Raw genomic sequence first — 25,741 nt, 5'->3', positions numbered from 1 at the left:
GCTGAGGCTTCACATTTGATCATGATCACAAAATGTCAAATGTGTTTATAGAGAGTACACGTAAACAATGCTATGATAGTATGTTATATTCTTTCACTTTTTTATATATTTCCAATATTGCCACAACAATGTAATTTTGTCACTGTTAGCATTTAACCAATGTTTAGTTGTAGAAAATAATTCAATAATTTAGTTTGAATGTAATGTTAGTTAGGCTATTACATATCAAATATTATAACAATATTAATAGTACATGGCAATATTACATTACATTTAATATTACAACCCAAAATGTCCTTATTTAAAAAAAAAAGTATATGCCATTTTATTCTAAAATTGTTTTCATAAAACCCAATTTGTTTCTATACGCAGAAGTGACATTCACTTATATATTGTTATTCATCCCTTCATTTGAAAATGGTATAATAGCCTCGAAATGTTTTAAAACATCTAATGATAACCTTTTCCTCCATAAACATCATTATACGCGCCCCCTGCGTGAACGCCATCAGACTCCGATGATCTCGTGCCCCCTGAGTGAATCAGAGTGTGAAGAGCAAACGATTTACACACATTGGAAGTTGATGACAATATATTGTTGTCTGATGGGCTTGGAAACACACCCCTGAGAGAACAGTGCAGCGGTTTAAACCACATAAACTACCCTGAATAACTTTTGGCAGATCAAACAAAAATCTTTCTGCCTTTTATTTATAGGCTCTTCCTCACTAAAGTGACACAAGTTAGCACACTGCTAGATGTAGTGGAGTGAATCATGGGAAAAAACATGACTTTATGACTTTGGGGAAGAACACCCTGTCCAAGATGATTTCAAAGATTCAATTGTTTCATCTCCTTCACAGCCCTGCTGCCTGCAGTCAGTTTCCTTTTTGATCTGTCATGCCCAAGTGCGACTATATACAGCACAAAAAGCAACATTTTACTCAAAACCCTAAAGAACACAATTAGCTTTAGTTCCTGGCAAGAATTAGCCTTTAAATATGACATTATCTGGTGTGTTAAGACAAACCCTGTGGTGCAAAACTGGAAACAAATGCATAGAAACAGTTAAAAGGGAAGAAAAACATAATATATCAGAACATGAAAAAAAAAGTTTTTCCCCATCAATTGGTATATAACAGCATTTGCTTTCTCCTGCACTGAGTGTGACTTAATTAAAAAAGGTTCCACCATACTAACTTGCGAGGTTGCAAGTGCAGCACTGTTATTGGTGATATTCAGAATGGGAAATAATAAGATAAATTATTATATGGTAATTTCTTCAGGGAGAAAAAACATGTACACTTTGCATTGTCAGACATTGCATTTACACAATGTTGTTTTTTTAACAAAAAAAGCTTATACGTGAATGATGATTTATCAAACTTTTCAAATTGGCTCTTGTTCTATATTGTGAACTATTATAATCCAATGGAAGGAGAAAGGAATTCCAATATTGTGGCAGAGAGATTAAATTATGAAAACATGTTTCATGTCTGATTATTGGATTCATTTTAATTTGGTTAACTCAAGTTTGCATCCCACATCTGTCAAGATCATCTTGTGGTCATGGTGTTCTGCAGAATGTACACACACAGAATGTCTGATATTCATCACAATTATTGCTGTCTTTAGAAACAGCGCTGTGCTGAAATTGAATTATGAGACTATTTCTCACTCTTCCTAGAGGCACACATCTTTAAACCTTAGTCAGATGTATGGCTGTTGTTTCGTACATGGAGATAAGATGTGAATATCATTTTTGACAGGTATGACTCAAATACATTGTTTAATATGTGATATAATGTGAGCAGCTTCAACAGCTGCATGATAAATGTCTATCTACAATTCTAATGCATTTTCTATTTTGTTTATAAAAAATAAGTAAGGGTTATTCCATCAAAAGTTAGACATTTTGTCCAAGATATTTAATTAGATTTATGTTCGAGAATAACAGTCTTCAAGAAGTTTGGAAACCTAAGAGAACAGTGTCAGCAATTTTTTTATTTAAATCAGTTTACCCTAGTTGAACTGGTAAAGATAGTGTGAAGGTTCAACATAAAAAAAAACCTAACCCTTAAGAGACATTTGGTGAATCCCCTATCCCAAACTTATTAAAATGTGCAGAATTGCCTTGACATGTAGGGGAGATTGGGATAAGTCGAGCCATTTTTTAGTTATGCTGTACTCTAAGCAAGGAGAAATGACACATAGTAAAAATGAAAACACACACCTATAATTCAGGAAGTCTCCTATCAATGGCAATGATAATAATTAATATTTGATCAAGGGCAGTGAAAATATTACTTCTTATTACATCTTGTGGCTCAACTTGCCCCAGTGTAGGGGTAAGTTGATCCAGGTCAGGGAGTAAATTGAACCACTGTTCAAACCTGGGCATACCTGTTCAAACCTGAGGATACCTACAACACATCTTAAAGGTAACTATAAAAAATAAATAACAAACCAAATACAAGTTTAGTTTTTCAAATATTTTTAATATAAATTTCGATTGAATTGCTTGATTTTTTTTAACATGTTAAAAGGAAAAGTAATCATACAAATGGTGATACAATTTCATACATCTTACCAATTAAACACAGGGTAAATACAACTTTAAATGTAGCCTACAATGAGCTCTTATTATCAACTTGGCCTACTTTCATTCATTTCTCCATGGAAAAACTGGCTCAACTTACCCCAAGGCCCATGGTTCACTTTACCCCATAGCCACCCTTTTAGAAAAAATAGCCTAGCATTACAATTCAGAGTCATCTTTAGCTTAATGATTCACATGGTTTAATACGCTGCCAACATATCAACATATACAATATATATGTTTAAACCTGGATACTTTTTTTTTTTACATGACAGCCGATATAGCTGACATCTAGAACATTTACTTTGACGAGCAAAAAACGTTTTTTTGTAAAAATGTTTACTTACCAGACCACAATGAATATCTCTCTTTCACAGGCAATGAGAAATGGGTGGAGCTTGCATAATGTCTTTCACTTGATTACAACTATAAGGCGTTGCCTGGTTACAGGGGTTGGTTCAACTTACCCACTGGCTCAACTTACCCCCTTCTCCCCTACATGTATGCTGTCAAACAACACAACAAACCATCAGTTTCAAGTGTATACAGTATGAAATGCACTTATTTCGATATGAATGTAGATCAAAGCAATAATCAAATTACGATTACGATGATTCTGAGCCTGATTTCCACTTGATAATCATAACTTACAGTCATTTCCCTCATACAAGAAGGACACCGCCGTGATAGTCTGTTGATGGAATTACATTAATTGTTACTCCCAATACCATTGAAAATAAAAAATACAACTTTTCTAACACTTATATGTTTAAGCTCTAGTTAGTTTTTAGGCACAACTTGTCTTGGCCAGGGTTTGAGAAAAGTGGGGGCTAAAGAATATTTAGATATTTTGGAAAATGTGCTCTCTATCCTAAAGGTAAATGAAAAAACTGAAAAAACTAAAGTGCATGACGCCATGGCAAGCAGCCGATTAGCTTAGCTTTGCATTACAACGGAGGAAACTATGCTACAGTGAAAAATATAAAAAGGGACAAAGGCACTGCCAACAGACCTCTAAACCTGAGAAAAAATACATATGTACTAACTAAGCCTGCAAGGTTTCTCCCCCAGCCTCTCCTTTACCTTTGCTCTCCCCTTTTCTTGTGATTGAAAAGAAAGCAGTTAGTCCGGTTACCCTCAGGTCAGTCATTATTTGACACAGTGAAAGGTAATAAATCAGTCCTTTTTCTCTTTCCCTCTTGTTTTACTTCCTAAAGCCTTTAAGTGTCTGTGGCTGTGTGGCCAAGGGAACGGGCGGTGATGTGTAATGAAGGTTCTCTAATGAAAATGGAGAGCAAGGATAATCACACTTTGGGTCAGGTATAAAACCCAATTAAAGTCTGAGTGCCCTGAGTGCACTCCACTGCTGGCCATCAGTCGTGTGAAACATTATTCTTGCTACTCATCTGTATATCTTTGTATTTATACATAGTATTGATCTGTTTGTGAGCATACTGAAATATATTTATTTACCTGTGATGAATGTAAAATATCAAGCATTATTCTGGCCAGTTTGACCATACTCTTAAGTTCCAGTTAAGAATCATTTTTCATGGGAGAATAAATTAATAAAACATATTGTTGTCATGCAATTAAATACTTACAGCTGCTACATGCTTGTTAGATAACATAAGCAAACTTTAAATAGATATTGCTCATATAACTGAGTGAGTTTGAGTTGATATTTTTTTAATTTAAAAAATGGTATTTGTTTTAATTTTAAAATGTAAAGTTGTACTTTGAAGTTATTAGGTTGTAGCACTAATTGTATTGTTGCTGTTTATAGGAAAACATATAGGGATCCATTAAGGGCTGAGACATTTCCATATGGTGCTCTCTTACAATTTAAAAATACATTAATCCATAAGCGTTACTTCTATCATGTTACTTGTACATTTTGCTGAGTCTTTCTGGATACCTTTCTTGACCTTTACTGACAAAATATTACAACATTTCCGAACAAAATTAGAATGCTGAGACAGAGGCTGGTAATGTGGCTCCCCTTGTCATCACCTGTTCTCTAAACACACACAGAACACAGTCAACACACAACAGGACAAAAAAAACCTCTTGATCTTCCCAACAACAGAACTCCCTGTGCAAACACCATGGGCATTGGGAAAATGAAACAGAAGCAACAGGGCAGAATATTATAGTCATTGATTTCTATCAAACTCTAGCAGTCCATATGGGAGTTTCAAGTGAATCTCTGAATGTCATATCTCAGTTGACTTGAAAAGTTTGAGGGAACAGAAAAAAAGGCCAAATATTTTTATTGCAAAGTCTTCATCACCAGATTAAACCTTCTGTTGCTCGTGAAGCATGTCAGATCCACACTGATGAACCAGCCCCTTTGAATCATGCTTCCAGAGTGTGTGTGTTAACTGCTCTCTTCCATATTTCATAAAGTCTCGCTTGACGGTTACAACACTAGATGTCAGAATGAGTTATGATGTCGCACTCTGAGACGCGATCCCCACGAGATGTGCCTGATTCACTTTTATCGTCCCGGCAATTGAACATCTGCCATATGAATATTAATGAAAGCCTGAATGAGTCGTGTAGTAAAGGGATTGTCGTCTGTGTAATTGGCAGGACTGTTTCCATTACTTCTGCTGGCATGAAATGGATTCTAAATGGCTGCCTTGTAACACCAAAATTAGTCATCTTTTTACACGCAGCCTGCAAAATTTCACACTGGGAAAATGACACATAATAGTCACATTTTATTTATCATAAATACAGCAGTATTATGAGTGACACGAAGGACATAAAGGGCATAATGATGTAAATCATTAGTGGTAACAAACATACTTGTTCACTTTGTTCCTTCAGGGAATGGGAGGGAATTGATTACTTTAGGAGATTACCTTTTCATTGCATGTGAAATATCCATCTCGTCACTAGCCAGAAACAAGTTTAATATAATGAGTTTAATAGCTCAGCATTATCATTTCATTGAAGCCCGAAAAGTGAATGTTGTGCCTGTGTTCTGTTTGCATGCGTATATAAATTCTACCCTCAGCATTATCTGAAATGACCCATGCAACTGAGTGCAAATGAAGGAAATGTTATTGTACAGGATGTAAGCATCTGAGCCACACAGTGCAAAGTAGGAGAGGAAAATTAGAGTGCTTTTGTAGGAAAGTGTCAAAAGATTAACATTATTGGGTTTTTCTGCAGATGGAAAAAAACGACATTATAAATACAAAGTTCAAAGGTTTATTCCTGATCGTGAAAAAAATAGTGCGCTTACAGTATAGGACTTTTAACTTTAAGCCAGCATGTAAGTAGAGAACAAATACATATTCTAACATTTACATTTCCTTGACAACTGAGCAGATGGAGGCTGCTTTTGAAGATTAAATGACATAATCAAAAACTGGGATTTCAAAATGGCTGCAGTGTTTTAAAACATTTGAATGTGCGCATACAGAAAAGTAGAAAAAGTGAGATTTTATACACAAAACCTGAATCAACAAGTGGGGGGAATATGCAGATGTTTACATGGCACTAGGGTTCACAGGTTTGTGAGCATTAAAGTGAAATATATTAAATGCTATGGCCTTTACATGCACCCCATCTCATCTCACTTAAGCACTACATAAGAGATGTTGGGTATGTGTTGGAAAGGGCTCTCTTCGAGTTTCATAAAAACACCAAATGAGGGACTATTTTTGTAAATGACTGTAAAGTTATTATTTTGGATTAAAGTGACAAAAATATCCAGCAATCTGCATTTATAGCTCTAAAACAAGTGTTCATGAATAGACTGCTGCAAGGATGATGAGTTTTTGTAATGCAATTGCCAGGAGTACAAAGCAAACGTTATAGATAAACAAACTACACCATGGATGCATGACTATTACAGTATGGCCATAGCATGAAGCTATAGGTGGAATGGTGTTCAATGAGACTATAGGTAGTGCTCAACAACTTTGTCTTATTTAGCCTCCTATAAATGAACATGTCAAAGCTTCAAAGTTCACAACCAAAAACCCATTGACTTCAAGCATAAGAGCTGGAAGTGCAAAAATGCTAACTATTTCCCCAATGTTGGACTAATTCCTGCAGCACAATGACTGGTTGCTAATCGGAAGTATCATTAATAGACATGTTTCTGTTGGCAAAGACATTCTCAATCCTAAAAGTGGATATTCTGTATGAGTTGGTAAAGTAAACTATGAATTACACGGCTCATTAAGTCTTTTTTGAACCATTATCTAAACTCTCAAACCAGTTAAATGTTAAAGGGAATGAGTCGATAAAATGAGAATGAATTCACATGAACGGATCAAGGTACAGGAAAACCGACGCATGGATCACACCTAAAATTAATTAAACACGGATTTGTCAGCCTCATTTTCCAGGGAAGGCAGAAAGAATATTGAATCTAACTTGGAGAGGGTCCGAGTCCCTTGACCCTTGTCAATTATCTACAGGGGTCCCTCGGGGCTCTGTCCTCGGTCCCCTCCTCTTCTCTCTGTACACAAACTCGCTCGGATATGTCATTAGCCCGCATGGTTTTTCATTCCATTGCTACGCTGACGACACTCAATTAATTCTGTCTTTTCCCCGTTCAGAAACCCAGGTCGTCGCACGCATCTCTGCTTGTCTAACAGACATCTCTCAGTGGATGTTTGCTCACCACCTCAAGCTCAACTTGGACGAGACTGAACTGCTTTTCCTTCCGGGAAAAGATTGTCCCACTCTTGACCTAACAATCAACATCGGCCCCTCTGTTGATTCCCCGACTCAGACTGCAAGGAAACTGGGTGTGTCCCTAGATAACAAACTGTCCTTCACTGCAAACAACGCTGCAACAACCCCCTGCTGCAGATACACTCTTTACAACATCAGGAGGATACGTCCCCTCCTGACCCAGAAAGTGACGCAGCTTCTGGTCCAGGCTCTCGTCATCTCACACCTAGACTACTGCAACTCCCTCCTGGTCTACCTGCATGTGCCATCCGACCTCTGCAGCTCATCCAGAATGCAGCGGCTCGTCTGGTCTTCAACCTTCCTAAATGTTCCCACACCACGCCGCTCCTCCACTCCCTTCACTGGCTTCCAGTAACTGCTAGAATCCACTTCAAGACACTGGTACTTGCGTACCATGCTGTGAATGGTTCTGGCCCTTCCTACATCCAGGACATGGTTAAACCATACACCCCAGCACGTGCACTCCGTTCTGCATCAGCTGAAGAGCTCGCTGCACCCGCACTGCGAGGGGGACCCGAGTTCCCATCAGCAAAAACATGTCGGTTTGCTATCCTGGCTCCAAAATGGTGGAATGAGCTTCCCATTGACATCAGGACAGCAGAAAGTTTACATATCTTCCGGCGCAGACTGAAAACTCATCTCTTTCGACTCCACTTCGAGCAATAAAATGAAAAACGAAAAAAACTAAATAAAAAGCACTTATATACTAACTAAGCACTTAAATACTAGGACTGGCTTATCTAAAGCCAGTTGAGTAGCACTTAAAATGGTTTGGCTCTATGAAACCTAATGTTCTTATTCTATTTTCTTCAAGTTTGTATCTTCTTGGTCGAATGGATAAAAGTGTCAGCTAAATGAAATGTAATGTAATGTAATGAATCTAGCTGTAAAACAGTGCCATATAAACCGAATCCCAAGAGAACCATAAGTTTGTGCTTCTCAGTCTCCAGGCCACGCTCCACGCCTCATCAACACAAACCACATATGCTGATTTGGCATTACTATTCTTGCTGTGGCCTCCCTCTTGATGTTTTATTGAAGTCTAATAAATGACAAGAAGATTGAACAGGCAGACAGTGAATGCCATTAGAGAAGACCAGCCTCTCCCAAGAGCAGCACTAAAAAAAACCTTAGTGTGTGATGTGTCAATAAAACAGTTCGACAGTATTCAACATGCAGGGCAGACAAGGCTTCACAGCCCATTAGATACACTAAGGAACAGTAGCATGGGGATGATATAAAGGCCTTAAAGGCAGAATTGAGAGTATTTCAGCAGCTTAATGTGATAATGTAGCATATCAATCTCTAACAACATGATCATCTTTAGACATCTTACAAGCATGCAAATATTTTTTGTTAGTCTCTAGCAGATTTTCCCTTCATGTAAAACCTTTTATATTTGTTTTTCTAAGGCAGGGAGCTGTATTATATTCATGTACAGCCCTGGGCACACACGCATTCTCGATAATGTACACACAGACACTAATGGGTTTATATGAACACCTACAATAATAGTTGGCTTTGCAGTGTGAACTTAAGGCTCATTTTTATAAAGTTTCGCTTATACCCGTTAAAGTACATCACATATTTTAGTTGGTAATGGAAAAAATAAAGACCCAGTTGCCAAGGATACTCCTACACTGAAAAAAAGGGGTTGTTCAATTTGCAAATATGCAGTTAATATATGAGACAGAATTTATTCATGTTTTTCACTGAAACATCAATCAATCATGTACTATTTTAATCTTGAGGGGTGTACGTTCTATAAGTCTCAATCATGTTAAGAAATAAGACAAAAGTTATGTTTATCTCTGTAACTCCGCTCACTGAGCACATACTGTACGTCAGCAGCTTGCTCTGCAGCCGATTACTCAGCTTCTTATTATTGACAAATATTTTATTCACAAATCAAAATGGTCGGACTCAAAACCCTACTTTTAATAGTTTCGTAATTGAACTTGAACAATATGGCATTTTAATGGACAAGATGAAAAGCAGAAAAGATTGCAACAAATCCTTATTTGAAAATGTTGAAGCTTTTTTTTTTTTTAAACAAAGGGGAGGGGGGGGGGGGGGGATGTGTCCACCATATTTTCTTCCCTTATTGGAGGAGTAAGCTGGTTCTGTTCCGAGGAGATCTCTACAAGGTAAAAGTTATTCAAAGTTATTTAATGTCATCAAATGTTCGTCATAGTTACAGGTTATCATCATTGATTTGCCGTTACAACGAGCAACGTAAATTACAGCTGTCAATTTGTAAACATTGTCTTTCACTGGTGTTAGCAAGGATAATGCCATAAAAATCATAAGGTGAGTTTATATTGATTGACTTGTGTTTAGCGTGTTTTTATAGTGTGAGTATTTGTAGAGCGTAAGTCCGGCAGTTGCATGCTTTTGTGGTGGAACATTACGGGCAATAATTCACTGAGTTATAGAGAGTGTGTTGCGCCACGGACTGTTAGGTAGCGCACGCACCTGTGGTTTGTTATCATTCTAGCTTGAGTAGCATGTAATGAAGTTGTTCCTACCTTTCTGTAAACTAATGGAAAATAAAGTGTGGAGTTCCATACTCAACACGCCGCCTCCGACTCCCATTCATCGGCTCTACACTTGTTTACAATATTTAAAACTATGAACCTTGCCCAAAGTTAAGCACATTAAACCGAGTTCAGTGGGGAGGGGGAGTCATAGCCGATGGATGAGCTTGCGGCATATTTGCGGTCCGTCTTGTTTTAAATTATTGTTTCATGTCTGCTGTCAGGCGGTGAAGAACTTTACTGCGTCGGTCCGGCTCTGCATGCTACTCTTGTGCCGACTTTAAGGGGCGCTGAGGCAGGATGTACGGTAGTATGCTGCGACCATTACCCATTTAAGGTGTTGATTGTTAAAAATATATTACAATATTGTCTGTGGGACTGCAGTGTTTTCCCTAAACAACAGTGTATATGTATCTGCTTTGATCCGCTCTTTATGTAAATACACACAGAGCGGATCAAAACAGACACGATAGAGTGGCGAAGTCACGCCCATCTACTTCCGGTCCATGGGACCTTATTTCGGAAAAATTATGTATTGAAGTCAATGGAGAGAAAACGTATCTTTCGATCCCGTTTGAATTGTGCCATGGATTACACATATGATGTTTGTCAATCTTAAAAAATAATTTCCATGTCAAAAAAGTCACAGTTTGTCGTAAAACTGTTGAAATATAAGACTATGAAAAATATGCAACTAGAAAGACTACAAATCCCAGAGTCGCGTAAGTGATGTCACAATTGTTTTCCTCCACTAAGAGATAGCTAAGATCAGAGCCTGGTAGATAAGCCTTATAGATATAAGGCTTGTTTGAGACAAGCGAGACCTGCGCAGTTGCGATCAACGTCTTGCTGGTGCGTTGCATGATGGTTAGTCATTTTGTCCGACTTGCTCTGGAGGCTCGCCTCCATGAGATGTTGAAATCTCGCGGGACAAAGACGCCCGCAGACTTGAGAGCGAGGCACGGCGAGGCACGGGTTATGGCTAGAAAGGATCCGTCTAATGTAAATATGACGTCACGTTCTCGTTCTAACTCTCGTTGTAATCGGAGCGGCTCGGTTGTAATCGGAGCGGCTCGGAAGCGCAGTCACATGGCTGAATGTTTACGTTTGGGATGGCGAGAAACTAAACTATATTAAGTATGTAAATACTTGTTAGCGGTCTTGCTGTTGAAAGAAGAATGACAACACTGTAGATCAGCAACACTATGGTTTATTTTGTATTCACAGGCAAGTCAACGTTGTTGCAGTAAAAGTCCCAAGATAGCTCCTGGTGCAATAAAATATATGTTGCATGTTACTGCTGTAGATGTGTTTACCTCTTTTATATCCCGTTGGGTAGTTTAATCTTCAGCAATACATCATATTCTATAATATCATCATATATGTGTAGCTTTGTCTCTGTATCTTTCAAAAGTAAAGTGAAACAGCTGTTTTCAGTTTTGTGATGTATTTTCCAGCTGATCCAAGAGGCTTTTTAAACACCTTACTTGGCTTAAGAGGGAGGGGAATTTTCTCAACACATAAAGGAACACTTTATCCTTCAGTTTATCACAAACATTACATCAACACATTTGGAGATCCTAATTTGAATTCAGTCTGTAATTTGATATTAAGGTTTTAATAATGAAATGAGGTCATGAATCGAGTTCAAGGTTAAGATCATCTTTATTATCCTATCTACAAAACATACAACATTAATATAACAGTAACGAATAAAACAAAATAACATTATGCAACTCTGATCTTCTTGCTGATACTTTTCAAAGTTACTTTTACATTTGCTCTACTTCTCCTGCTACTGTTTGCTCTGCTTTCAACTTCTCTTTCAACTCTGCTCTTTACTCTGCTTTCCCTGTTTCCTCTGTTCTCCTCTCCTCATCTTCTCCTCAGACTATCCTCCTTTTGCTTTATCCTCTCCTCTCCTGTTCTCCTCTCCTCATACTCTCCTCCTTTTGCTGTCTCCTCTCCTCTGTTCTCCTCATCTCCTCTCCTCCTCAGACTCTCCTCCTTTTGCTGTTAGATATTTAGACTGTAATGACAGCTTATGATATACTTTTTATAACTACATAAATCACATGCAACGGATTAAAAACGTTGTTTTACTTACCACCTCTTTACAGCTCCATTCATCTCCAAGCTTCCAACATTCACCTGGCGGTGGTGCCTTGGATGAAAACAACTTTTGATATGATACAATACAACAACAATAGTTAACACCTAGCCACAGCAATAAGCACAATGAGAAGACTAATGGTCTCTTTTATACCAATTTCTATTGGAGTGAAATGAACTGTGCCATGTCACATAGGATTGGAATGGATGATTGGCTGTGTTTTGTGAATATAGAGGAGATGGCAAAAGTAAATATACTTTGTTCTTACCTAAAGCATCTATCCTCCTCTTCGTACCCCTGCCTGCTCCTCCCGCATTAGACTCTGGGGACTTAGCTTTTAAAATCTTGTTCAAGCTGTCCACTCTGTAGTTGGATCTCATGACCTCAGCTTTATGACCCACCTGGCCTGAAAAAGGGTGTCTACGATGGCTGGTACTGAGAGGTGTTATGGTCCTCTTCTGCCTTTTGTGTTTGGGGGGCGTGAAGGTGAGAGGAAGACTACTGTCATGTGGGGTGTGTTGCTTTACGCCCTCCAAAAGATAATTTAGTCTTGATATCACTGTACACATGAACGTCTCATCCTGTAGGTGGTATGTGTGCTCAGTAATTTCCCGCAACAAGGTCCCACACTGCTGTCGTTTCCTATCTCTTGAGGACTTTGAGTGGTTACCACTGCTCTGATTACAACGAGAGTTAGAACGACGTCTCTTCCCGCGTCCCGCCCACCCCGACCCTTTCCGATTACAGCCGAGCCGCTCCGATTACAACGAGAGTTAGAACGAGAACGTGACGTCATATTTACATTAGACGGATCCTTTCTAGCCATAACCCGAGGCACGGCGAGGCGGCGCAGTTCCTCTCCACGTGCTGCGGAAGCGAAATGCTTGATGGGAAACGACTCGCTGGTATCTCGAGCTGAGCGCTCATTGGTGGTTTTTACCACATGCTGGTGATGAAACTCTCCAATTGGCTCGGCAAAAGTTTGTTGTTGTTTTGTGTCAGTTTTACCTCGCCACTTCCATTCACATTTTTCATCATTGTTCCACAATGTTTATCATCATGAAATTAATATCTATATATTTGTATACTATACTTGCACTGCTTACCGTTTTCATACTTTATATATCTTAGCATATTCATACACACTGATAATACTGCTCAAAGGCTGCTGAGTATATCTAGTGTATTCATACCCCTCCTCACTGTTTATTCATCATTCACTTCATTCTATCTTTTATTCTGTAGATTGTGTACATTACTTTTCACTTTACTGCTTTTTGCACTCCTGGTTAGAAGCTAAACTGCATTTCGTTGTCTCAGTAGCCTACCTGTAATCTGTGCAATAACAATAAAGTTGAATCTAATCTTGAGCAGGAACAAATGTATTTACTTAGTACATATCTGACATTAATGACATTTGTGCATTCTTTATAAATGCAAACCGAGTCAAGCCGACTCCGGAGGTGGCGGTATGCACCTTAAAGTTGTTTGCAATCCGCCAAAAAACCGAGAGAAGAAGAAGAAGCTGACTCCGAGCTGTTCGACTTCAGGCAAGCTTTTTGTGACCTCCCCCGGCTGCGATCAGCTATTCTCGTCTACTTTCGAGGCGAGCCGCAGCTCGTCTCAAACAAGCCTATAATCTATCTATATGGCGCTTGCTAAGTAAGGGATAATGTGCTGCGGCGCGGTCATTATGGGGAAAAGAACACCGACAGGCTGATCAGGAGCCCGACGCGAAGCGGAGGGATCTAGACCAAGTCGCTGCACATTATCCCGCTTATTACATGGCCACATTCTCAACAAAGTAACGTTATGACTCCCAATATTAATTGAAATGCTTTTGTGGACTTCGAAAATGATTTTATTGATTTAAAAAATAGTTGTATTGATTTAAATTGACATGCATCCGCTAAGACAAATAGTCCTTTGTTACCGTTTGAACTAACGTAGCAACGGCAGGAACTGCTTCGATAGCGTTTTTGAGGAGCTTTTTGATTACAGATTTGAAAACATCGCCGCTTGCTTTAAAAGTAGCACAATTCATTATGTAAAACCTTGGAAAGTATCTAGATATCCCTGCCCTAATGCCAAAGTAACTGGCAACTGAATATGTGTCGCCGTTTGATGTCTATGTCTGGACCGCTGCGTAAAAGGAGGATTTCTGCCCGTTACTTCTCCGTTGTTTTCTTGTCTCTCTTGTCTTGTCAGTTAGAAAAGCAAACTGCATGCAGTTTGCTTTTCAGCCAAACTGTATACAGTTAAATCGAACGGACTTGTTTGTGCAGATGTGAGCGTCCTTAACAACGGTCAATAAGTGCTTGACAGCGGTCTGTCTGTTCGGTATTAACAACTTGTCACGTGTTCTGAATTGACCAATCAGAATCGAGTATTCAACTATTCCATGTAATAAGATAAGATAACTTTAACAAGATTTGTGTGCTTAGTACCAGGTTGTTATCATACCAGCAATGGGTCTTGCTCGTTCTTTCACTTCCCATCTGATGAAAGGACCAGAGGCCTGTACTACGAAGCAGGATTTTCGCTTAGCCGGCTAACTTCAGGGAAAACTCTGGGTTTCCGGTCCTACGACGCTGGTTCTCTTTTTAGCAGGCTAGATCTCCATGGTAGATTATGCTGAGCGGCTAACCTGCCCCAGAGCAGGTTAGGTTGCAGGCTAAGAGCTCAACTCAGTGAAAGCACTGCCTGCTGACCAATCAGAGCTCAGTGTGCAGAGTTTAAAGCTTTCAAGTCATATTACAGGAGAAAGGAAATTGCCGGAAAGACGGCCGGCAAAAATCAGAGACTGTGCGTTAATAGAATATCACCTCCCATCTTCAGAGCAATCTGACTATTATAACATTAGCGTTAAGAAAGCTTAATTAAATATCTGCCACAACATAAGTAACCGGATCAAAGTAACAGTACAGTCCGCGGCATATCACATCATAATGTATCATATATTTCCTTATCTGAGTCAGCTTCTTGAGCCGTATCTTGGCCGTGCAACACTTACAGTGTCACAAACTGTATGCAGAAGTATTATTTTAAGCAACACGAGTCAAATGTAGCTAATTAAAGTCAGATCCAGACGGGGCAGTGATATCATAAACCTGTTAATGTTAATAAACCTAGAGCATTCAAACACTTTTTCTTTTACCAGCTGTATTCACCTTGCAGGTGTAGCTATGTGGCTTTTATCCTGGATAAAGTGTTTAAGTCATGGATGTTTAAAGTTTAACGTCTTCATATTTGTCTAATTATATAGTTAACTTTTCATTCGGGAAGTATGACGCGCTGCGCTGTCAGTACGCTTGTCCATGTTTGTGATTGGTCGAATACCACCGCTTTCATGTGAACGCGCACCTAACTAGATAGGGCACGGCTGGCTTGAGCGATCCACTTGATAACCCGCGTCGTAGTACCGTTTAGCGAGAGCGCGTATGTTTTGGATTAGGCCAACCGGCTAACTCAAACATATCCAGGTTAGGTTGAACCAGCTTCGTAGTACAGGCCTCAGGAGTGGCTGGATCAAGTTAGCTACCTAGCTAGCACGTTAGTTAGCATTACAGCCATGTCATTTTTATTGGCCTTAATATGAAGTAACATTAAGTAACCCAAAATGTTAAACAGTAAGAGTAGTAGTCATATTTCGTGAACCCTTTGAAGAGTACTGTCACCGGTGTGATCATTCTATAATACACAATTTAAGCCCGGGGAATAAATGCTAGCGCTAACGCTAGCATCGGCGATCGCCGATCTTTTCTACTTCATGCTATCTGCATAAATGGTTGACATTAAACATTAAAAAGACCAGGCAGTTCAGAGAGAATCAAAGGAAGGCAGGCAGGCAGCTTTGCATGACATTCTTCTGGACGTGTTTCATTGTGGTGATAGTGAGGGTAGTCAATCGTTTTGTTGACAAGACAGTAGTGACGGCCATCTTGGTGACGTGTGTTGTTCTGCGAGACCAGAGATGTAGTTCATTGAGCGTTTCACACAAACAAATGTGTTACTTCACAGTTTTACGACACATTTTTTTTTTTTGACTTGCAAAATTATCTTTTAAATTGACAAACATCATATGTGTAATTCGTGGCACAATTCAAACGGGATCGAAAGATAATCTTTCTCTCTCCATTGACTTCAATACATAATTTTTTCGAAATAAGGTCCCATGGAGCTCCCCCGGAAGGGGAGGGACTTCGCCACTCTATATTGTGTGTGGGGGTGTGTCCCGGAAAGCAACACTTGATACTGGAAAGTGGCGCCCATCTCAGCCGAAGTCGGTTCATATTAATCTAAAGGCCCGGACACACCAGGCCGATTATCGGCGTCGGTGGGCGTCAGGCCGACAATGAGCGTCGACACGCCCTACTCAGATTGGTGTGTCCCGGACCGTCGGGTCTTTTCAGCCGGGCCGATGCCTTTTCTGCCGAAAACCCGCCGATTCACGGCCAAAGGCAGTCGGCAAAAGAAATCACTCTGATTGGCTGTTCAGCTAGCGAATCAGTGCATGAGAAGCGAAACGGAAGTGAGGGACCCAAACAAACTATTAAGAAGGCAAATCTGAGATTTCATTGAACTCCAGCTCTCGACACAGGTTGAAACGCACACGCTATTTGTTGTTTGTTTATATCACGCAGTCTGTTCTTCTTCTCTCGGTTATCACACAGTCTGTCTTCCGGTTGTTGCCTCTTTTGAATGACGAATACACACTACCACCGCCTGCTGGTAAGGAGAGTTATTGCCACTCACGCATGCGCAGTTCCTACGTGCGTCTTGGCCGTCGGCTGAAGTCTTTGCAGTGTGTTCCAGTGCGACACATGGCCAAAACGCAGAGACGCGAGGCGACGCAACTGTCGGGGTCCATCTGTGTCAGTTCTTTGTTGTCAGATTGGTGTGTGCCTTAAAGGTACATCATTAAATGGTAAATGACACATTTAAGGAGCAGAACATTTTTGTTTTATTTGTGTGTGAATAATGAAATAATTTGAAATATGTTTTTCTGTGATAGGTAATTGGTGTGGAGAAGATTGACCTCAGCCTTGTTTTGAACATTGTTCCGAAGGCTCTGTTGTAAATGGTGAGTATTCAAATGTTTTGTGTGATTTACTTGACTGACTTAAACTTAATCTTTAACAAATTGAAAACTGGTATTAGTCTGATTTTATTTGTTGATGGCTATTTTATATGTAGTCTTACATTACAGTAATACTTATTTTATGTCGCTTTGGAAAAAAACGTAAACTAAATGAAATTTTATGTAGTCTAAACTGGATGTTCTTCATTGGTGTACTTGATATAAAAAGTTATTCTCACTATATCACAACACCATTCAACAGCACCACAGATTCCATCCTCCAAAAAGAGCTTTTGTAAAAAGACCTCTCACAGAGTTTTAACAAAAAGTATGATCACCTCCATGAAGGAAGGATTTATTGCAGGACTTGTGTATTCGACTGCATTTGATTTTGCTAGGAACAACCAAAAACCCTGCATTCTTGGAACACAATGCCCTAGTGCAGGGGTCGGCAACCCGCGGCCCACGGGCCGCATGAGGCCCTTTACGCCCTCTGCTCTGGCTCCCTTGAGCTTAGACAAAAATAAGAAGGAGATAAAATAAAAGTATTTGTAGGACTATTTATATTTTGTTGCATGGTTGAAAATGTTTCGTATCTTGTATTTTGAGGTGATACTGTGACACATAAATAAAAAACAAAACGGTTTTAATTAGGTCAACTAAAATATGCATCACATCCTGCTACGGTCCCGCGCGAGCGCCTTTTCCTGCGGGTGAATAACCTGACCCCCGGCTCGATGAGCGAACTATGGATAAATAAAGAAAAGTACCGGAGGAACACAGGAATTAAATTCTGTGTGGACAGAGTTATATGCTTTCACAGCAAACGATGCTGGTTTACCGGTATGTTTGATGTGTAGAGAGAAGTTGTCAACGGTGCTGCAGCCTTTACGTATCGAGGAACAACAAGGGAGAGGAAGACAGCTGACAATCTTCAGTCATAATTCAATGGGGTATGTAATTTATTTCAGAAAACACTTTTTGTTATATTCCATGGAATGCTCTTAACGTCCCGATAGCAATGAATATATTAAATGCTTTGACAATAAATACATACAAAAATTAATCTCTGGAAGCCGTAGCGCTGTAAAAAGCACAGCATTTTAGCCGGCCCGGCTAAAATGATTGGATGGCCTACCTGCCTGTCAGCCTTCCATCTGTGCACAAACTTATCTCGTGGCCTCATTGATGATGCGCGTTCGTGTGTGTTGGAGGAGGGACTCTGTAAGAAAGTCTGAAGGAAGAGGCATATTTTTTCCGGTTGTGTATTTTCAAATTCTAGCGCACTCGAGCTGGTTTCTTCATTCTTACCTACCCTACCTTTAACTCTTTTTAGGGTGCAGCTATATGTTTTATTTATTTCAAAGTGGGCCCATTTTAATAATATTTTTTTTCCTTCAAATGTGCAGAGGACTCCCCAAGTGCTGTGTCTCATTTATTTTAAAGTAGGCCTGTGTATTATTTTTAATTCTCCTTATAGGAGTTCTTTGTTTCTTATTGGAGGTTAACAGTTTTATATAATGTAATAAATAGCCTAATACATGCAAAAAAAACGTAGTTTTTGTCTGATATAGGCCTAACAATAAATACAACTTTATTAGCTATCAAGCTATGAAATATATTTTGCGGCTCCATACAAAAAAATGTTTTGGAAAAAGGAGCAAAATGGCTCTTTTGGTCAAAAAGGTTGCAGACCCCTGCCCTAGTGGAACGGTAGGGTATAATGAGCTCTTTAAGATAAAGATGGCGCCTGCCCATTAAGGGCTTTGTAGTCGAGAAGAAGAATTTTAAATTCTATCTTGTGTTCTACAGGGATCCAAAACAGGAATAATGTGGTCCCTTTTCCGTGCTCTGGTCAATACATTTTGAATCAGCTGAAGCAACTTAACTGACTTCTTGGTACACCCTGATAATAAAGAGTTACAATAAGCTAGCCTTGAAGTAACAAATGCATGGAATAGTTTCTCTGCATCGTTTTGAGGCAAGATATGCCAGGTATGTGATTTTGTAAATACATTTAGCACAGAACTACAATCATAACATCATTAGAAAATGAAATGATTTGATGATTTTTATGACTGTGATATTTTGTTTTCTTTGATAAATGCGGAGTTTAAGCGCATAACAACCCTGCCCCTCCAATCAAGATTTCTCTCTCAGCTGTATGTGCTATCTGACAAACTTCTGAAGATTTTTGAGAAGAGAGGAGGACAGATAGGTCTGCGTCTGAACTGTATTATGTCAAACATGACTCAAGTAAGAATTCATTTTAAGGAAATTATATATCGAGTCAATAGTGTACACATTTCATTGAGAAAAACAGATTCTTTATTTTCTTATTCCCCTTCACTTAGGTTGATGATGTTGATTTAGGGTGGGAATGTCTTCTCAAGGGGCTGTGTGTACACCTCAATGAGGACCCAGAAGATCTTCTGAGAGAGTTTGTGGTCAGTAGAAGTAATATTTTACCTTTTGATTTTGTTTGTTGGGCTTTAAAATATGCAATTATGGAAGCACCACATAGTATATAGCCAAAAGTATGTGAACATCACTGTTTTTTGTTTAATAGCCAGACTACACTGAAAAGCTAGAGGGCTTTTCATTTAAAACGGATACAGGAAATGAAACATTTTTTATTAGGTCAGACAGGAGTATATCAGATAACAAGGAGGCTTAAAAGTACTGAAATCTGACCAAATGTACTTCTTAAACACAGGGATTTAGTAATGGGTATATACTGTATATGTATTGATTGTTAGATCTCACTCTGTTCCTTTTGTGACTGTGCACTCTGCAGGCAGAAGATGAAGACGTAATTCTGCGGTCCATTGAGGGGATTAGACAGTGGGACTTTATGTCGTCAAACACAATTCCACCATGAGACCAGAGGACGGATGAGACCAGAGGACAGATGAGACCAGAGGACAGATTGTCCTGGAAGGCCAACAGGTACTAACTGATGTGGACAACATTGCATTAGCTGCTACCATGCTGTTTGGACTAATGTATACAATGAACCTGAACTACCCCCCTAAACTAAAGTACATGTTCAAAGTGCTCCAGCAAATGTTAATGGAGCTAGACGGCAACATGCTCTCCAAGAAAGCCCAACCGTTTAAAAACAAACTATTTGAGTGAGCTGTTGCCATGGACCATTGTGCACTGTTACAGCATTCATACTGGACTTTCATCGATATAACTGTTTTGCACTTCTTTTGCTCATGCTTTTTGCTGTATTTATTTGCATGTTTCAGGAATGCGTGTTTTTCCATGTGTTTCAGAATGTACCACTTGCATCAAAGTGCCATGTCAGATTTCCAGAATTGTCTTTATCTAATTGCGCTACTTCAAAATGTCAGTTCTTGTATTTATTTGTAATACTTTCTTTAGTGCATATGTGGTGAGAAACCAGGCCATTATTATACTCATGTATTTTTCCAAATCAATGTCATTGCTTTTTTGCATTAAAATGCCCTTTCATATTAGCAGGTTACTATTTCAATCATGGATTTGCAAGAACATTTCCTTTTTTCGGCTAGGCGTTGACATTTTCTGTTAATTGTTTACTATGAATGAGTTACAAAAATGTCACGATTCTCATGTTATGTCACGTTTATAGTTTTTGTAGGTTTGGGTGTTTTTGCTGTTTTCCATGTCATGTTTTCCTCCTGTTTATTGTCGGGTCCTTTTCCCTGTATTTTCCTCTTGTCATTAGTTTCCCTGGTGTGTCTAATTGTCTGATTATGTTCACCTGGGCCCCTGTGTTTTCTCCTCCCTCCTCACCTGTGTCTTGTTGTGTGATTGAGTCTTGTGTGTATTTAAGTTCTGGGTTGTCTGTCTGTCTTGGTCGGTTCGTCTTGTTCCCTGACTAGTTCTGCGGTGAGTGTTCTGTTTTGTTTGTCTATATATATATATATATATATATCATAGCCTTGAAATAAAGGAAGTTTCAGTTTGTATCTGCACTTGGGTCCTGCTTGTTTCACAAACCGTGACAGTACGAACCGACCTTAAAATGGACCCAGCAGATCTTTTGAAGCTACAGGCGGAACATCTTGGATATTCTCTGGAGTATATTTTTTATACGTGGAAAGGCGCCTCATCTAGACGGGGTAGAGAGGCTGCGTTGAAGGAGGCACGTCAGGAGGTTGCTCGCAAGCCCTGGCTCTGGAGCTTGTTGCCCGAGTGGCTTAGGATTTTTTCACGTAGTCCTGAGAGCCAGTCCTCATTTTCTGACCCTTTCTTGGGGTCTGGTCTGGAGTTTGGGGGTCCACGAAGCCTCCAAAAAACTCCTAAGAGACACAAGGCCAGGGTTCCGCGCCCAACAGCCATGGTTCCGGCTCCAGCGCCAGACCCAGCAGCCGTTGCTCTGTGCTCCAGTGCCGGCCCATGCAGCTTTCCTTCCATACTCCATTACCTGGCTTACACAACCAGGGTCCAGGCTTCTGCTCCGCGCCCAGCAGCCAGGGTTCCGGCTCCAGAACCGGACCTTACAGCCATGTTTCCGGCTCCAGAACCGGACCTTACAGCCATGTTTCCGGCTCCAGAACCGGACCTTACAGCCATGTTCCCGGCTTCAGTGCCGTCTCCAGTAACCATGTTCCCGACTCCGGCCCCTCGTCACCTGCTGACTCATCGGCCGACGCCAGCTCCTCGAGTCCTGTCGGCGTACCGGCCGACTCCAGCACCTCGTCTCCTGTTGGCTGTCCGTCCGACGCCAGCTCCCCATGTCCTGTCAGCATACCGGCCGACTCCAGCTCCCCGTGTCTTGTCGGCATACCGGCCGACTCCAGCACCTCGTCTCCGGTTGGCTGTCCGTCCGACGCCAGCTCCCGGTGTCCTGATGGCTGCTCGTCCGACGCCAGCTCCCCGTGTCCTGTCGGCATACCGGCCGACTCCGGCACCTCGTCTCCGGTTGGCTGTCCGTCCGACGCCAGCTCCCCGTGTCCTGATGGCTGTCCGCCCGACGCCAACTCCATGTCTTGTCACGTTGGAGGTCCCGCAGACTACTCTTCTGCCGGGGGTTCTGCCAACCCCATGTCCTGAGCCGTTGGAGGTCCTGCAGACTGCTCTTCTGCCGAGGGTCCTGCCAACCCCATGTCCTGTGCCGTTGGAGGTCCCGCAGACTACTCTTCTGCCGGGGGTCCTGCCAACCCCATGTCCTGTGCCGTTGGAGGTCCCGCAGACTACTCTTCTGCCGGGGGTCCTGCCAACTCCATGTCTTGCCACGTTGGAGGTCCCGCAGACTACTCTTCTGCCGGGGGTCCTGCCAACTCCATGTCTGGTCCCGTTGGAGGTCCCGCAGACTACTCTTCTGCCGGGGGTCCTGCCAACCCCATGTCCTGAGCCGTTGGAGGTCCCGCAGACTGCTCTTCTGCCGGTGGTCCTGCCAACCCCATGTCCTGTGCCGTTGGAGGTCCCGCAGACTACTCTTCTGCCGGGGGGCCTGCCAACTCCATGTCGTGTCCCGTTGGAGGTCCCGCAGACTACTCTTCTGCCGGGGGTCCTGCCAACCCCATGTCCTGAGCCGTTGGAGGTCCCGCCGACTGCTTTTCTGCCGGGGGTCCTGCCAACTCCATGTCTTGCCACGTTGGGGATTCCGCCGACTGCTCTCCTGCCGGGGGTCCTGCCGATCCTGTGTCCTCTTCCATGGGGGATCTTGCCGACACCGGCTCCTGACCGGCCTCCGGAGGTGTCTGGTCTTCACCCCTCCTCGGACTCTGCCTTGCCCCCGGGCCGTCCGCCCGAGATTCCCTCCATGGACTCTGCCTTGCCCCCGGGCCGTCCGCCCGAATTCCCCTTTTTGAACTCTGCCTTGCCCCCGGGCCGTCCGCCCGAATTCCCCTTTTTTTAACTCTGCCTTGCCCCCGGGCCGTCCGCCCGAGACCCGTCCTCCAGACCCCCTCCAACCACCCTGCTGGATTTTTGTTTTTTTGGGACGTCTGTAATCCGTCCCTTGAGGGGGGGGGTTATGTCGCGATTCTCATGTTATGTCACGTTTATAGTTTTTGTAGGTTTGGGTGTTTTTGCTGTTTTCCATGTCATGTTTTCCTCCTGTTTATTGTCGGGTCCTTTTCCCTGTGTTTTCCTCTTGTCATTAGTTTCCCTGGTGTGTCTAATTGTCTGATTATGTTCACCTGGGCCCCTGTGTTTTCTCCTCCCTCCTCACCTGTGTCTTGTTGTGTGATTGAGTCTTGTGTGTATTTAAGTTCTGGGTTGTCTGTCTGTCTTGGTCGGTTCGTCTTGTTCCCTGACTAGTTCTGCGGTGAGTGTTCTGTTTTGTCATTGTCTATATATATCATAGCCTTGAAATAAAGGAAGTTTCAGTTTGTATCTGCACTTGGGTCCTGCTTGTTTCACAAACCGTGACAAAAAAATAAGCCTTTCTTTGCCATTTGGCACAATAAACCTTTATTTTGGTCGGGAGAATAGTTTCCTTTAAGCTTCCTTGCTGTGTTACACACAATAATGTATATACAGGACTGTCTCAGAAAATTAGAATATTGTGATAAAGTTCTTTATTTTCTGTAATGCAATTTAAAAAAAAAAGAAAGTCATACATTCTGGATTCATTACAAATCAACTGAAATATTGCAAGCCTTTTATTTTAATATTGCTGATTATGGCATACAGCTTAAGAAAACTCAAATATCCTATCTCTAAATATTAGAATATCATGAAAAAGTATACTAGGGTGTTCAACGAATCACTTGAATCGTCTAATTAACTCGAAACACCTGCAAGGGTTTCCTGAGCCTTGAAAAACACTCAGCTTGGTTCAGTAAACTAAATCACAAGTATGGGGAAGACTGCTGATCTGACTGCTGTCCAGAGGACCGTCATTGACACCCTCCATCAGGAGGGTAAGACACAAAAAGAAATTTCTCAAAGAGCAAGCTGTTCACAGAGTGCAGTTTCAAAGCACATCCACAAAAAGTCTGTTGGAAGGGGGAAATGTGGCAGGAAACGCTGCACAACCAAGAGAGATGACCGCAGCCTTAACAGCATTGTGAAGAAGAGTCGCTTCCAGAATTTGGGGGAGCTTCAAAGACAGTGGACTGAAGCTGGAGTCCAGGTATCAAAAGTCACTGTTCACAGACGTGTCCGGGAAATGGGCTACAATAGCCGTATTCCCATGGTCAAGCCACTTCTGAACTCAAGACAACGGAAGAGGCGTCTGACTTGGGCTAAGGAAAAGAAGCACTGGACAGTTGCACAGTGGTCCAAAGTCCTCTTTTCAGACGAAAGCAAGTTTTGTATTTCATTTGGAAGTCAAGGCGCCAGAGTCTGGAGAAAGGCTGGAGAGGAGCAAAATCCAAGTTGCTTGAAATCCAGTGTGAAGTTCCCACAGTCAGCGATGGTTTGGGGAGCCATGTCAGCTGCTGGTATTGGTCCACTGTGTTTCATCAAGCCCAGAGTAAATGCAGCTGTGTACCAAGAGATTTTAGAGCACTACATGCTTCCGTCTGCTGAAAAGCTCTATGGAGATGAGGAATTCATTTTCCAGAATGATCTGGCACCTGCCCACAGTGCCAAAACCACCAGTAACTGGTGTACTGACCATGGCATTACTGTCCTCGATTGGCCTGCAAATTCCCCTGACCTGAACCCCATAGAGAATATGTGGGGTATTGTGAAGAAGAAGCTGAAAGACACCAGACCCAACAATGCTAATGAGCTAAAGGCCGCTATTGAAGCATCCTGGGCATCCATAACACCTCAGCAATGCCACAGGCTGATTGCCTCCATGCCACGCCGCATTGATGCAGTAATCCGTGCAAAAGGATTCCCAACCAAGTACTGAGTGCATTAATGGACATTTTCAAATGTTTGATTGTGTTTTGCTGTTATAAATCTTTTTTTTTTACTTGGTCTGAGGAACTATTCTAATTTTTTGAGATAGGATTTTTGAGTTTTCTTAAGCTGTATGCCATAATCAGCAATATTAAAATAATAAAAGGCTTGCAATATTTCAGTTGATTTGTAATGAATCCAGAATGTATGACATTTTTATTTTTTTAATTGCATTACAGAAAATAAAGAACTTTATCACAATATTCTAATTTTCTGAGACAGTCCTGTATACATGCATCACAATCATTTTCTATTTCTTTATTTTCAATGTATTTGTTAATTCTCCTGGCATAGTTTAGGCTGCATGATGGAGAAACCAAAAGCTCATCTGGATGTGTGGTTGTTAATATTGTTTTATTTTTGGAGAAAAATACATGAATGTTGTTCAAAGAAATGTGTTTGTCTTTATTGACTATTTGTTTTAAAATGTTATGATGAATGCTGAAGATATAAGAGATTAGGATGGATCCTGTAGAAGAATGTACGAAATGCCTCTATTTACATCAAATAAATAATCTTATGTACCCCTTGAGCACTGGGTAGATTAAACAGAAAATTATTAACATAACAATTTAATGTTTCTTTGACATAACATAGTTGTGTGTCTTTAACATAATGGAATAGTTTTGAGTACACATGATTTTAATATGTGCAACCGATGTCCATGTTTTTTATTACTTAAGTCCAACAGACTTTTTACAGTGAAGCTTAAATAAAGAAATCATGTTGCTTTAACAGGTACAAGTTAAATATACTGAGTATATTAAAAGCCGAAAATGAACATAAAAAAGTCATGTTGGTTAAACATAGGGTAAATGAATATACCTATATTAAAG

The 25,741-nt window shown here is 40.9% G+C and overlaps 1 protein-coding gene and 1 long non-coding RNA gene across 10 annotated transcripts; one reads left to right on the top strand and one right to left on the bottom strand.

The window, feature by feature from the left end:
- The first annotated feature begins 9,433 nt into the window (after positions 1-9,433).
- LOC307044001 (uncharacterized protein) lies at positions 9,434-23,382 on the top strand. 9 transcript variants are annotated; one of them, XM_079688990.1, is made up of 6 exons: positions 13,502-13,775; positions 16,645-16,898; positions 16,986-17,054; positions 18,864-19,307; positions 19,406-19,498; positions 19,849-23,382. In XM_079688990.1, the coding sequence occupies exon 6, from the start codon at positions 21,067-21,069 to the stop codon at positions 22,903-22,905; it is 1,839 nt and encodes a 612-aa protein (XP_079545116.1). In that variant the 5' UTR covers positions 13,502-13,775; positions 16,645-16,898; positions 16,986-17,054; positions 18,864-19,307; positions 19,406-19,498; positions 19,849-21,066; the 3' UTR covers positions 22,906-23,382. The 9 variants fall into 9 exon arrangements, with proteins under 9 accessions (XP_079545122.1, XP_079545118.1, XP_079545116.1 ...); XM_079688989.1 differs by having other exon boundaries at positions 13,502-16,702; positions 16,777-16,898; XM_079688996.1 differs by lacking the exons at positions 13,502-13,775; positions 16,645-16,898 and adding an exon at positions 9,434-9,468 and having other exon boundaries at positions 19,164-19,307.
- Positions 10,999-12,755, bottom strand: LOC307042627. The gene is made up of 2 exons (XR_013809200.1): positions 12,240-12,755; positions 10,999-12,022 (listed from the first exon to the last, which is right to left on the bottom strand). It is a non-coding gene; the product is annotated as an uncharacterized lncRNA (long non-coding RNA).
- Positions 23,383-25,741: the final 2,359 nt, after the last annotated feature.

The sequence above is a fragment of the Notothenia rossii genome (genome assembly GCF_949606895.1).
Source record: "Notothenia rossii genome assembly, chromosome: 6".
Classification (NCBI taxonomy): Eukaryota; Metazoa; Chordata; class Actinopteri; order Perciformes; family Nototheniidae; genus Notothenia; species Notothenia rossii.
This window is presented reverse-complemented; position numbering and strand designations above follow the sequence as displayed.

What these genes read in the sequence shown, in the direction of transcription:
- LOC307044001 (XM_079688996.1), top strand. Translation starts at nt 21,067, where the DNA reads ATGGACCCAGCAGATCTTTTGAAGCTACAGGCGGAACATCTTGGATAT.